The sequence below is a fragment of the Schistocerca gregaria genome, chromosome X (genome assembly GCF_023897955.1).
Source record: "Schistocerca gregaria isolate iqSchGreg1 chromosome X, iqSchGreg1.2, whole genome shotgun sequence".
Lineage (NCBI taxonomy): Eukaryota > Metazoa > Arthropoda > Insecta > Orthoptera > Acrididae > Schistocerca > Schistocerca gregaria.
In genome coordinates, this window is record NC_064931.1 from 590,655,246 (window position 1) to 590,668,974 (window position 13,729).

At 39.2% G+C, this 13,729-nt stretch overlaps 1 protein-coding gene across 4 annotated transcripts in view; it reads right to left on the minus strand.

The window, feature by feature from the left end:
* LOC126297668 (microtubule-associated serine/threonine-protein kinase 3) overlaps nucleotides 1–13,729 on the minus strand; it is a 245,718-nt gene that overhangs the window by 84,454 nt on the left and 147,535 nt on the right. For all 4 annotated transcript variants that reach the window (XM_049988765.1, XM_049988768.1, XM_049988766.1 and 1 more), the window contains exon 14: nucleotides 5,714–5,819. In XM_049988765.1, the coding sequence (XP_049844722.1) occupies nucleotides 5,714–5,819 (106 nt within the window). The remainder of the gene's footprint in view (nucleotides 1–5,713; nucleotides 5,820–13,729) is intronic.

The following is a 13,729-nucleotide window of genomic DNA, read 5'->3' on the forward strand; positions in this document are numbered from 1 at the left end:
GTTTATGATGAGTTGGCACATGTTACTCAGTAATTGAAGTGTCCACTACTTCTGCAAAATTCTTTTGTTTATTGGCTTTTTAAAGTAGTTTTATGTTTTGATCAAATTAATGAACTGGACTACAGTTCCAGTAAGAAATATTCTGTTTTGGACAGTGTACAACCAACAGTACTTCATCCAAGATTTATAAGGAGTCTGTTTCTTCATTTACAACATGTGACAAATCGATGGCTGAATTAAAATGTAGGCATAGTTCCCTGGAATGCAATACATGTGAAGGACAACACAGGACTGGAATCACAAATGAGAACAAGGTCACAGCTAGTGTTAACCGAGTAGCAAAAGGGATACTTTACACTGGCTACCTTGTGAAGGGTACAACATTACCTGGTGTACACTATTCAAGTGTTTCAGAGCAACTGAATGAAAAAAACAAAAATTGTCATCTTGTCAACAATATCTGAGTGGCAATACTACCACTAACATTAATATATTTTTTCTAGAATAGTTTATCGAAATCTTTGCATTAACAGAGATGGTATACATTTTCTGTATTCATATCGTAAGAGAGCACTACAAGCTTTTCATCAGGCAATACTTAGTTAATTATTTGTATGTTCCTTGGCTCATAATTGTGACCTCTCACTATGATGTGAAATGAGTCAATTTTATAAGTACAATACACTTTCTTCGTGATAAATACGGAAACATGCTGAACGTTTACACAATTTTCTTAATGTATGATGTGTTTTTCTTTTCTTTAGTAACTTATAATTAACAATGTTAAATTTCTCCATTACACACACACACACACACACACACACACACACACACACACACACAAGAATATTATTAAAGATCTATGGCTGAATACCTCACTCCTCTTAGTGGCCTCTAGTATTAGATTCATCAATGATGTTTTCCAACTGTGACTGATGGTTGACAACAAGCTTCATAAGAGAGTACAAATACAGTGAGGCTGTTGTCAGTGCACCCAACCACTTAAACAGCTGTGTATTAGAGGATGTAGAGTGGACACCACATATTAACCTTATTACATGCTTTTGTGCAAGTCCTTGCTTCTCAATGATGAATTAGCCCAATGTCAATGCAAATAGGAAAAATAAGTAACTTTTTGACAGTTTCATTTCCAAAATCTGATATTATCTGTAACCCGAAATTTGTAGAGCTTAGACATTTAAGAAGATCTGTAACAGGTGACTTCCAACTCAGACTTATCAATATAAAAACTTATGCATTTAGAATACTAGATTTCATTTAATGAATTTTATCTAAGCTCACTGACAGTCCATTTGCAGAGAACTACTTTTTAATTTTCAAGAAAATACTATTACATTTTCAAGTGTGAAAGTTTGTTCATTGTGCTTGAATTAAAATTCTTGCATTTTCAGCAAAGAGAACTATTTCTGTTTCTTGGATATATGCTGGCCAGTAATTTATATACCAGAAATAATAAGAGAATACTCAATATATATTAATGTGGTACACCTGTAGTGATTATGTACCATTATAAAGATGCTGTTTCATTGTGTACACACTCTGGGTTTCTTAATGTCACACACCGCATCCTCTTAGAAATAAACCAGTTACCATCTATATCTCTGGTACCACAATATTTGACATTATGTAGGAGACTACTGTGTCACCAAAAATACCAGTTCCCAATATTTTGTCACTTAAATTTTGTATAACTTTATTTGTGAATTGAACAATAACATATTATGTGACAAGACCCTTTTGGCAACCAAATTGAGACTGAGTAAGTAAAATATTTTTAGACGAGGTGTGCCATGGTTTTTTGTGTACATAATTTTTCCACTATCTTCAAGGAGGAAAGTAGTGAGACTGGCCAGTAATTATTACTATCTGTCTTACTACTTTTTTGTGAAGGAGTCTGACCATAGTAGATTTCAGTCTGTCCAGAAATTTCCTCTGTGATAGTGATGCATTACATACATGACTGAATACATCGCAAATATTTGAAGAACTGGATTTCAGTACCTCACTTGAGATATTATAAACCACTTGAGAGTTGTTGCTTTTGAGGTAGTTAAGTACATTCTTTTTGCTTTGGCAGAGCACAGACTAATTATGATTTGATTCTTCCACAAGACCCAAAAACCAGAGAAGATAGTGATGTTGGATTCTGGGTCTGGAGCAAAGCTGATGATCTAACTCATTCCAAAGGTGTTTCACTGGGTTCAGGTAGAACTTCAGGCAGACCACTATTTCAGCAATGTTATTGTATACAAACCATTGTTTCCCAGATGGAGCTTTATGGCAGGGTGGATTGTCATGCTGATGCAAACAAACTGAAGTCTCCTAACTGTTCCTCTACTGTACACTTCTTAAGTACAATAAGGAAACCATATCAAACTATGAAAAATATTCCATATTGTAACACCACCTAATCTGTACTTCACTGTTGGCACTACACATGTTGATAGGTAATGTTCTCAAGGTATCTGCCATACACAAATCTTCCATCAGATCCCCACATAGTATACTGGGATTTATCACCCCAAATCATTCATTTCCAGACTGTCCAGTGGCTTAATCAAACAAGTTTATTTCTTGTGCTACACTTAATTTATTTGAAACACTCTTAATCTGTCTCTCATAACCACATAAATTCTACCCCCCCTCCCCCCCCCCCCCCCCCCCATATTTTCAGCAATCAGTTCAGCTAATTTATCCATCTAGCTCCTGTTAAGGTGTAGGTCATGTCTTTTCTATTGCCATTTGCCAATAGCAGCAAGTGGTACAGCACCAATATAAGCTCACCCAAGAACAGTAGCAACAAGCTCACATTTGTGCCTGAGTTTCATGTCCAAGCTGTTGCCTGCTCCCCAGCTATTAATACCTGGTCCCATTTATTCAAATCACTAGCAAGTGCATCAATAGCCTCTATTACCTGGCCAAGGATGGCACTAGGTTTTACAATACTTGTGACCTGGTACTCTGATCCTAGGTTCTCCAGTGTATGTTGGCCAACACCCTGTTAATGACTGCTACCTGTGAGTGAGATCTTCCTTTTAACTCAATTCAGAATCTGACCCATCTTTCAAATTCTTAGTAATGCTCTGATACGCCCTACTCTCATCTACAGCTGAATGATTCTCTTACTGTTAAAGAGAAAAACTGTAAGTGGAAAACTGTATTCACATTGAAAGGCAAATTAATTATAAGAAACAGATGTGTGCACTCACACTAAGATTTGCTACATTAAGACAAACAAATACCTTTTGAGAGAAAGCTATGCCCCAGCTTATGTGTTACTTATTGTACACAACATAACTCGTGTACACCTGTTTAAGGCATTTAGCTCAAATTCATCCTGGAATGTAAGAAATGCGCCATCACAACATCAACACTACACATTTTAGGCACACATGACATGTGGATGTTCACAATACCTTGCTCACAAATGTACCACTTGCAAATGATGAAACAAAAACTAAGTATATCTGAATCCCAAAAAGTACCAGTCTTTGTGCATTTAACTGGTCACATAGGGCTCTAATGATCGTCAGATTTGGACAATTAGGGTCAATACTCGAGAAAATGTGGAGGGATTGGAGGTGACTGAAGATGTGAGTAAGAATCAGCCTTAGTGGATATATTTTGCAACGAAGTAATTCATCAATGCAAAGTAAGAATGGAGTTCAATTTCTAAATACATTTGCCCAGTTTATGAAAATTTGATGAATCAGAGATTATGAATAGCAAAGCTTTGATGGTGGTAACATTTAAAAGTCATAAAACACAAAAATGGATCATCTTGCTTTCGGACAATTCTCTCCTTGATTTTCCACCATGTTACAACAACAGTATTTCCAAATTAAACATAAAGTTATGAATACTGTTCGGCTACGTGTTTCACTGAAATTATACACCACCATAGATTTGGATATCTTGACTGCAAAGGAAGTTCCTAACTCGGGTTCTGAACACAGACACTAATGACTGCCTAACTGTGAAATATCATGTCTTGAAAACTGTCAAGTGGATCAGGAAATGCATTTAGCACAGGAGTAATATGTTTAAATCAAGTACTTGCGGCCCATTACATGACGCAATTCAACACCTCCCTTTAGTCACAGGGATATCTTACATTGCACCTAAAGTAAAGCAAGTTAACAAACAATAAACTGGAATTTTTTATGATTTTGTCTTCGCTTGATAAGCCAATCAAAGAAATCAGCCAGTTAATGGAAATGAAGAGGGTCTGGAGGAGGCAAGTCCAATAGTTACATAAGTGGTCCAAACTGCATACTTTTTTTCCCTTTTTTTTGCACGCAAATATTTATGTTAAAGTTAAAATCACATCAAAACTCAGAAAAATCATACTAGAACCAACAGAGGGATTTAAGTAGATTTTTCTGGACCAAAAAACCACCAAGCCTACAGCCAAATCAAGTTCATAGTAAAACAGAATTATACTTATTAAAAGGTCCTCACACTATAGTCTGATTAAAATTACTTGATAGCTGACACTTCAGGTGTTCGAGCTGGTTTCCTCCAATCAGAGTGCTCAATTTCACACCCAAACCATTCGCTGTTGCCCAGATGCCAGAACAATCTGCCCTTTCACTTTCAATTCCTTGTCTGGTATTCTTTTTTTGATGTGTTTTGATCCCAAATCATGGACCTGGCACTTTTATTTCGTGTTTCATCATACATGATAACCACACCACAAACAATACACACAAATAACTATGCGAATGAAATACAGACACTTTACACATAGCAGTAACTAAATACTATTCGATATCTCCGCACAAGGTGTGATTCAGGATCACATACGCGGTTATCATAATCACCGAGATCGGCTTACATTATATAAGCTTCACAAAACATTGCATGACACTGAGTTTTTGAGGCTACAATTCATCATTGTGACTGGGTGATCACAGTCAAATATACAATAACTTGCATCTGTGACTTAGTTTAGCACAATGGAGCATATTAACCTGCCATGTTGGAGGTTGTTTATCAACTGCCGTGAAACTTTAGTTCTGATTCTTTGTCATGTCATTTTTATCATCATACTGACTTTACCAAGTGCCAATGACGACTGCTTATCAGTTGTGGTAACATGGCAGCTCGTGCAGCCAGTTTGAGGACAGTCTGAGGTAAAAAACGATAGTGAGACATTAGAGTTTGCTTTTAACACTGAAACTGAACTTTCTCAGTCTTGAGTTTGCTTGTAATGGTTGCCGTGAACAAAGCAATTGTGATTTTTAACAAAACGCATCTCCTTCTGCAGTTCAGTCATTGGTAACTCAAAATCAGATGTCAACAAATCACCTCTCATTTTTGACATACCTTGCAGTCACCACATCCAACATTACTCTGTGTTACACATTAACAGCACTTGTGAAGTGACTTGTCTTGTCTGTGTGTTACATATAACTGAGCAGTAGTCAGTGGCCAATGTGGCAACACTGTAGCGGCAAGTTATAGATGTCAATTATCAAGTAATTTTAAATGGACTATAGTTGAAATCTAAGCAATGGAAGTTTACAAAATCCTACACAAGACTAACTCAGATTTCAAGATTGCCTGTCAGTCTACTCAGAATCTGGTTCCATTAGAGATGTAACTGCTGATCATCATTCATTTTAAAATCTGTGTCATCAAGCACATGTATTATACAGAAGAAGGCTGGACTATTCGGTGTGGAAATTACCTCAATATAACTTCTGGTGCAATGTATTCTGGTGTTCCATAAACTTGTTTGTCAGAAAACTGCTTGGTTTCCTTGTCAATGTAGCCTTCATACAAATTAGTAGCCACTGTAAAAAAAGAAACCAAGCATGAAATAAGTTTTTCTTCATAGACAACAACAACAACAACAACAACAACAACAATAATAACACATTAAAACATATGAAGGAGGTTAACAGCTTATGTGGTTGCACAGATTTTTTGCCAAGTGACATTCTTTAGAGTTTCTGTATAAGTAGTTTAGTTTCCACTGATTGAAATTGCTTCAATCAAGACTTAGGAGTAGTAGACAAACAACAAGATTCAAAAATATAAACAACAAAAATTACTGCTTTTAAAAAAACTGTTTTCGGCATCTTTTGATTGAGTGGTGCAATTATTGCAAATACGAGACCAATGTAAACTGCAAAAGAAATTGTTCTTTTCAAGTGGTTTTCCTCTTTTTGAGATACTTCTAAATTAGCACCCTTTTAGTCCAGTCCTTCACCACAGATTTCTTATGCATTACACTGTTGTGTTTTTATTGCCCCAGATGGAATACCTGGATTATTATCTGCCAGAAAATGACACAATAAGAAATAAGGGAACAGTTCAACATTCGTATATGCTATTTTGAAACTCTGCCCTATCTATCTGGCACACTGTACATCTATGCTGCAAAGGTTGCAAGCACAAAAAGCAGGTAACTGCAGTAAATCTACATAATGTTACGTGTTCGGATGAAAAACATGGATAAGGTCATATGAGCCTAGAAACAATTTTTGTACAAAGAATTAATTCCAAATTTTAATCAAATGCAAAGCAATTTGATCTCTAGACCACTGTTGCATTTTCTCAAACAGCTGAGAGCAGCACTATAATATGATCTGTGAATGCATTAGTAGATACTTTGTCAATCTCATTCAAGTCCAAATCCTAAAGCTGTGTCATCAAACTAAAACAATTAGCACTAAAAGCACATTTATTACAAACACAAACATACAGCCCAAACAGAATGTATAGTCAGAACAGAACTGAACTTCTGGATGGGGAGTGCTGCTACACAAGATATTTCAAGAACCATCTAGAAATGATAAATACCAAACAACAAGTAACTGATGGTGGTTGGGTTTCAGCTGGCGACCTGCAGCACATTAGCCACTGACCTTAACACTGAGCCAAATTTCATGCACCATAGCTCGCTACAGTGCTTCCTCTCCCAGAGAAACAGCAATCCACTGTTTCAAAACTTCTCAATGGAACTGACTTCTGCATCCTGGGTCTAGATCTTGTCAATGGTACTCTGCATGGCATACTCACAGATACTCACATTCTGTCCACGTTGTTAGCTCCTCTCCCTTGAGACATGCATCATCAAAGGTAGCCCCTCTCATTGGAGCTTCGCGATCTTTGAGTGGGTCTCCAATTCCTTGAACCTCTCTGCATTCTGGACCATAGTAGGGCTTCATACAAATAATACGGAGGATGTCTCTGTGCTTTTGTCTTTTCAATGAAGAGTCATACCCCTCGACTTTGTATGAGACTTTTGATGAATGAAGGATACAATATGGCCCAAGAAACATTTCAGTAACTTTTCCAGTACTCCCACTTTTTACACAGGCGTAAAAAGGCATAACAAGTCTCCTGGCCTGTATCGCACTGGCCAATGCATGGAGTTATCGCTCCCTCTGTCTTTCTCGCAGGGGTCCAGGTCCTGCAAGTGAGCCAGCCGTCTTGCTCTCTTGGTCCTGGTGATAAGATGTTCTGCACAGACACTGAGTATCATTTGGTTGAAACAGGAGCAATGCACTCATGTAGCCATTGTTGTTTTGACCACATGACCATCAAATAGAAAGAATGGTGTGAGCCTGTAGTGTGTTCCTCCACTGTATTGTATGTGAATGTCACAAGGAGCAGTATAGTATCCAAATCTTTCAGATTGACTTCAATGTAAATCAAGAGTGTATGTGCCAATTTCTTACTGAAGCATTATGTAAGACCATTCATCTGTGATGATAGGCAACTGTCAGCCTGTGGATGAAGGCTCATTGTGAAGTTACCTCCAATACTAGTCTGTGGGAAAATTTTGTCACAGACATCATCACACTGGGTGCTCCATGCTTTAAAATGATGTTTTCTATGTTAGTCTGTCACAATGGTGAATGGTTCTCCAAATAAATACAGCCAGAACTTACTGACGAATAAAACAAGTGCAACCATTCTTTCTCAATTGTAGAGTAGTTCATCTCGGACTTGGAGAGTACTCTGTAAGTGAATGATATCACTTTTCCAGCACCTTCCTGAATTTGCACTAGAACTGCACCTATCCCATAACCGCTAGCATCTATGTGAAGCCCTGTCTCAGCATTCTTGTCATACAATGCTTGTGCTGGAGAAGACATCCTCAATGACATGGAAAGGTCTTTCTTGTGCCTCATTCCAGGATAATTTACCATGCCTTGGTGCAGAAGTCCTTTACAAATTGCTAGTAGTACAAGCACAATCAAGAAAACTTCTCAAATCATGAATGTGTCCATGGCTGACAAAAACTTTGCTCCTTTTAAGCTGTGCAGGGTGTAATTAATACTCAGCAATGGACTGACATCTTTCTTTCCAATTTTTGTCAGTCATCGGTAGTTAACGCAGAAATGCCATGTGCCACCCTTCTTCACAAAAAGATACAGGAGAGGACAGAGGACCCTTTGTATGTTCAATGATGTCATTGGTGTCATCTTGCAACATGTTCCTCACTTCCTCCCAGATTATTCACCACTGAGCTTGCAACAACCGACATGAGAGCTGCCTAATTGGTTTATAACCACCGGTGTTGAGATAGTGTTTTAGCATGACACACTTCATTTGTCTTTTCTCCATGCCAGATTTGAAAGCATCTAAAAACTGACACAGAACAGCTATCTCCTGCCAATACTGTTCCATTGTCAGGCCAGATCCTATTGCCAGTTTGGTACTAGCTTCTTCCCCTTTATTGCGTTCACTTGTACCGGACGACAGTTTTTTATCTATAACAATAAGCTGCACTTCCTGGACTTGTTTGGCTGTCCCTACACATATACTTTTAGGGTCGAGTTGTGGCTGCTTGTGACAATTAGTGATCCAAAGCTCTCCTTGACCACATACAAAGCTTATGATCATTGCTGACATGTAGATTTCTTTTGTGAGCCTGAGTAGCATTTTGTAATATACGAAAGCTAAACAGTTGAACTGGGCATCTTGACTGATAACTGGAATTTGTCTTGTTGACGATGGTTTGGTGCTTACTGGCACTCAAGAGTGATGTTATCAGAATTCATTGATGATGGTGGGATAACAATGTCTTCAACAGCTAACAACTGATTGGAATGCGCACGGAGGCTTTCCGGCAGTCGATCTTCCCGCAAACCATACGCGACTGGAACAGGAAAGGGAGGTAATGACAGTGGCACGTAAAGTGCCCTCTGCCACACATCGTTGGGTGGCTTTTGGAGTATAAATGTAGATGTAGAACTATCTCTATCATGTGTGCTCATTGGAACAGCTTTATCAATCTGGAACTCTTATCTTCCTCATTCAATGCCTGCTTGTGATGCCTGCAAGAAGTCTCATACAAGAATAATCTAATGACTACATTCAAATGAAATGACAAATTCAAAGGCTGTATTTTGTCATAGATTCTTGTCATTCTTGCAAGATATGTTCCTGTCAGTTGGATGTATTTCCCACCTACGGCTTTCAGCAAAATCGCTTTCATATCACAGAATACGACTTCTTTAGCTGACGATGATATGCATCCGATATTCAGAAAAGGAGAACCTAAATCAACTAGTGCCTGGACAGGTTAGTCGTTGACAAGATTTCCTAACATCTTAGGGACTGTCATTCATTCAGAATTTTTATCTGCGGCAGCCTCACCTCCACAGATAGTCACCTCATTTAGTTTTCTTGAAGTCAGTGGCTATGTGAGCAGCTGGTACCTCTGTACAGCAATGATGAACGGCTGCAGTGTGTTGGAAAGCGACCTCGTCCAGGGTACGGTGATGGCCTTTGTCCCACAAAACAACTACAACTGTTCACAGCTGAAAGGCATGAACAGGACTGTTGTGACGATTCATGTCTGATGGCACATTAGTCACTGAAATCTCACATTCCTTCTCTGCAGTATCTTACCAGGGCATCCACAATGGAAACATATAGACTTCCAAATGTCTCTTCTTCTACAGAGCATTATACCTAATGTAGGTTGGGTTGAGTTGTTTGGGGGAGGAGACCAGACAGCGAGGTCATCGGTCTCATCACATTAGCAGGGTGTATACGCAGACAAGGGAAAAAAAATCCCGGATTTCCCGGTTAAAAATAAACTTTCTCCCGGGTAAAAACACATGTTTTCTGTCCTAAAGCAATAGTGTATTTTCCTTCAGAACTGCAAAAACTTATCAATCCTTTGAATGGTTATGGTTTTGGACACGGGCGTAGAATTTTCCGGCACTTTATAAAACGAAACTCAGGGAAAAAAGACACGTTTTGGAAATATCTTTGATGTGCAACAACATGCACGCTGCGTATTTTCGTATTACGGAAGTATACATCGGAATTCCACCAAACACTGCAAGTTACTTTCCAAATCACTGAAATCAAGATTGTGATGTGCTTTTGTAAGCCAGTCATAGCTCATGTCACATGATTTCGCCAGCTGATGACAGCGAATATTTAGAGCATATGGCGCGTGATGTAGTCAGCCAATAGCAACATCATTGTTAAGTAGTGGTAACACAAGTTAATGGTTTAAATTAATATACACTGTGTTGCTACAAGAAAAGAAAAGCTTTCACACATAATATTGGTCTCTAAGGTTAATAAACTGCGAGAGAATCTAATTCGCATATAATGTTGATTTTTTTTTTTTTGCGCATGTTATTCTTGAAGGTATATCACACAAATGTGGCAGTAAAATTTTTAATAATGACATAAATGTCTGATCTTCAGGGTTCGAAAATCTTCTAAATGGCTCGTCATTAAAGAGTTGATTTTTAGATGAGACTCAATTGCTCTGTAATTTAAGAAATTCATGGTACATTCTCGCGCATGATCCAACATACGTTACAGGATATTTACATTGAAAGTAACGCTTTTCAAACCAGCATTCCCAATATTTTTTCGTGACCTGTTAGAATTAGGTTCGTTTGAGCAGTTGCCATAGAGCGCCGCTCTATTTCTAACACGTCACGGAAAAATATTGGGAATGCAGGTGACACCGCGCTTGCGCAGCTACCATGACGTATGAAGCCTGTATGTACGTACATATAAAACATTAAAAGATCTTACATTCTGTTGTAAAAGTAGCAAGACATCACTGGGTACTCCAAGAGCATCAGAATTTCATGAACCATACTAAAATGTGCACATTTAAACTGCAACTTAAAGTACACATTTGTATGTCCATATTCCCAATGAAGTAGACCTCGACCTGATATTAAGCTTTTCAGTGTGGTTTTCACAGTGTAAAATTTCTTGGAGCACCAGTACTGTATTACATCATGTTTGGTTCTTTATTATGGCATAATGCCATACGTGCTAGAAGATGAAAACATGCACTTGAAACACAGTGAACAGTTGAAATTAGCCAGTACTGTGGAATTAAAAATTTCGTTCCAAATACATTGACTGCCTCTGCGGAAAAGGTTAATAAAAACCCAATTTCTTTAGCAAACAGACAAAAATAACTTCATTGTTCTGAAAGGTGATTAATGCTTGACTGTCCGAAAGGTGGAAATAAAATAAAAACTGAAACTAATTAAATATTTAAGCCTTTCGTAATTATGTGAATGTATTATAATTCACTTGATACCTCCTGGCCACAGATATCCGTTTTGTTTTCATTTGACGTGAGAGTAAAAGAAGGGGAAACAGCAAAATTACTAAACATAAACACGATGTAAAACATTAAGACAGAACACGTGCATCTCTAAGAGGTAATCCTGTGTGTGAACCTCAAAGGGCCTCACTGCCCGTTGCCAGTTATGGAAAAGCCCTTCCATTGGAGGCTGAGCAATGGAATGGTATGAAGGTGTGTGTGGTGTGGACAGTGTTTATATGCCTGGAACACTGTAAGTAGCAGTTGCCTTATGTAAAGTGGCGGTTCACCAGCCTCTGCACAGTGGTTTGGTATAAATCTTGTTCTGAACACTCCAGTGGCCAACCAAATCCCTTCATGGTGCAACAAGTCCAATATCTTTAAGTAAGAGGAGCACACCGTGACCCATAGCGTAGCCATGATTGCGCAAATGCCCAGTAAAACTGAAGTAGCCAAGTCTGTCTGCCCAGCATGTACTGTGGCTAAGACATTTTGCAATTTTAGAACCTTAAGGAACAGTTTCTTCAGGTCCTTAAGTAGTGGCAACCATGTAAGCTTAGAGTCAAATATGAGGCCCAGAACCCTCACTATATCTTTAAAATTAAGAACAGTGTCCCTCATCCTCAATTCTGGAAAGGTGAAAATGGAATGGAATGGTTAAAAAGAACACTCACAGTCCTCTCATTTGAAAACTTTAACAAGAGTTAGTTCCAAATGACGTGTTGACACTGTAAAACTTTAAGAAGAGCAAAATACATAGAAGTCACCCACAAACAAAAGTACAAGGATGATATCTTTATTTCGCCTTGTGAGGTATCGCAGCATACTGTAATGGACTCTGTCATGACCAGGGGACATGTCATGAGCTCCAGACAATGCAGAATCCATCTCCCACATAGAATATGGGCAGTAGTAATTTTCATCAGTCGTACTGCTCCTCTCAGCAACCACTCTATGGCACTGGAAACCTGAATCCTGACTGGCAGTTACAGTAACTGTGGCAAGATAGGCACCCATAGTTTGGGCAATGTCTCATGGATTGGTTTGGAGAGTACCGTTCCCCATTACAGCAGCCATCGCTCCTCTCCCAGAAATTCTCCTGATCATCTCCCATACAACAGAACACTTCGTGGAACAATTGATGGTGTTCAGGAACTGTTCCCATGACCTCTTCATGCTCTCTTGAACAATCTGGCAACATTTTGTTCTAACCACCCGAAAGGCTGCAAGATTCTCTGCAGTTGGCCGGTACTTGATCCAACACAGAGCCGCATGCCTACCTAGTCCCGATTGAACAGCGGCATTCGTCGCTCCACCAAAGGACAGACTGCCTCTTCAGCTGTCCTGCGAACTGTGGAATGGATGCATTGGCAGCGCGGTGAATCATTTTGGTAACATGATCCACCCATGCCTCGACATTGGCACAATGGTCAAACTGGGCTAGCTACTATATAGTGTCCAGTCCGCCCTACTGAGCACCCACGTGGCAGTTTCCTATTGGACTCCACTCCATCTGGCAGATGGATCCGCATCAGGAAGTAATCACTTCCGTCCAAGTCATCGAACAATTCCCACTGAGGAGTGTGATCTAGGGCTGGAGAACAAAGTGAGAGATCGATGGCAGAGAACAAGCCAGTTGCAATGCAGAAGTGTGCACTCTGACCCGTATTTAGCAAATATGCACAGTATGACACAAGAAGCTTCTCAATTGTTCAATTGTTCGGCCCCTGGGCCAGGTAGCTGCAGAGTCCTGAAGCACGTTGTGTGCATTAAAATCACCACAAATGATGAAGGGGTAGGGGAGCTAGGTAAGAAGGTAGTTGAGAGCCACTTCATCGAGTGCATCATGTGGCAGCAGGTAAAGGGAACATATTGTCAATGGATGATGCACATGCAGCAATGAGGCAACTGCTTGTAAATTCATTGTAAGGGAGAAAGGTTAGGAGTGGTAGTCAGTACTGACGAAAATACCTACGTCTCCTCTAGCTCTCTCTCCACTCAGGTCGTCTTTTTTTGTGGAGTGCATAGCCACGTAGCTCAGGGGTGTATGACTGATGGAAATTGGTGTCCTGGAGACAGAGACACAATGACCTACCCTGAGATAGAAGACAGAGTTCCTCTACATGCGACCTGAACCCCTGCAAGTTCCAC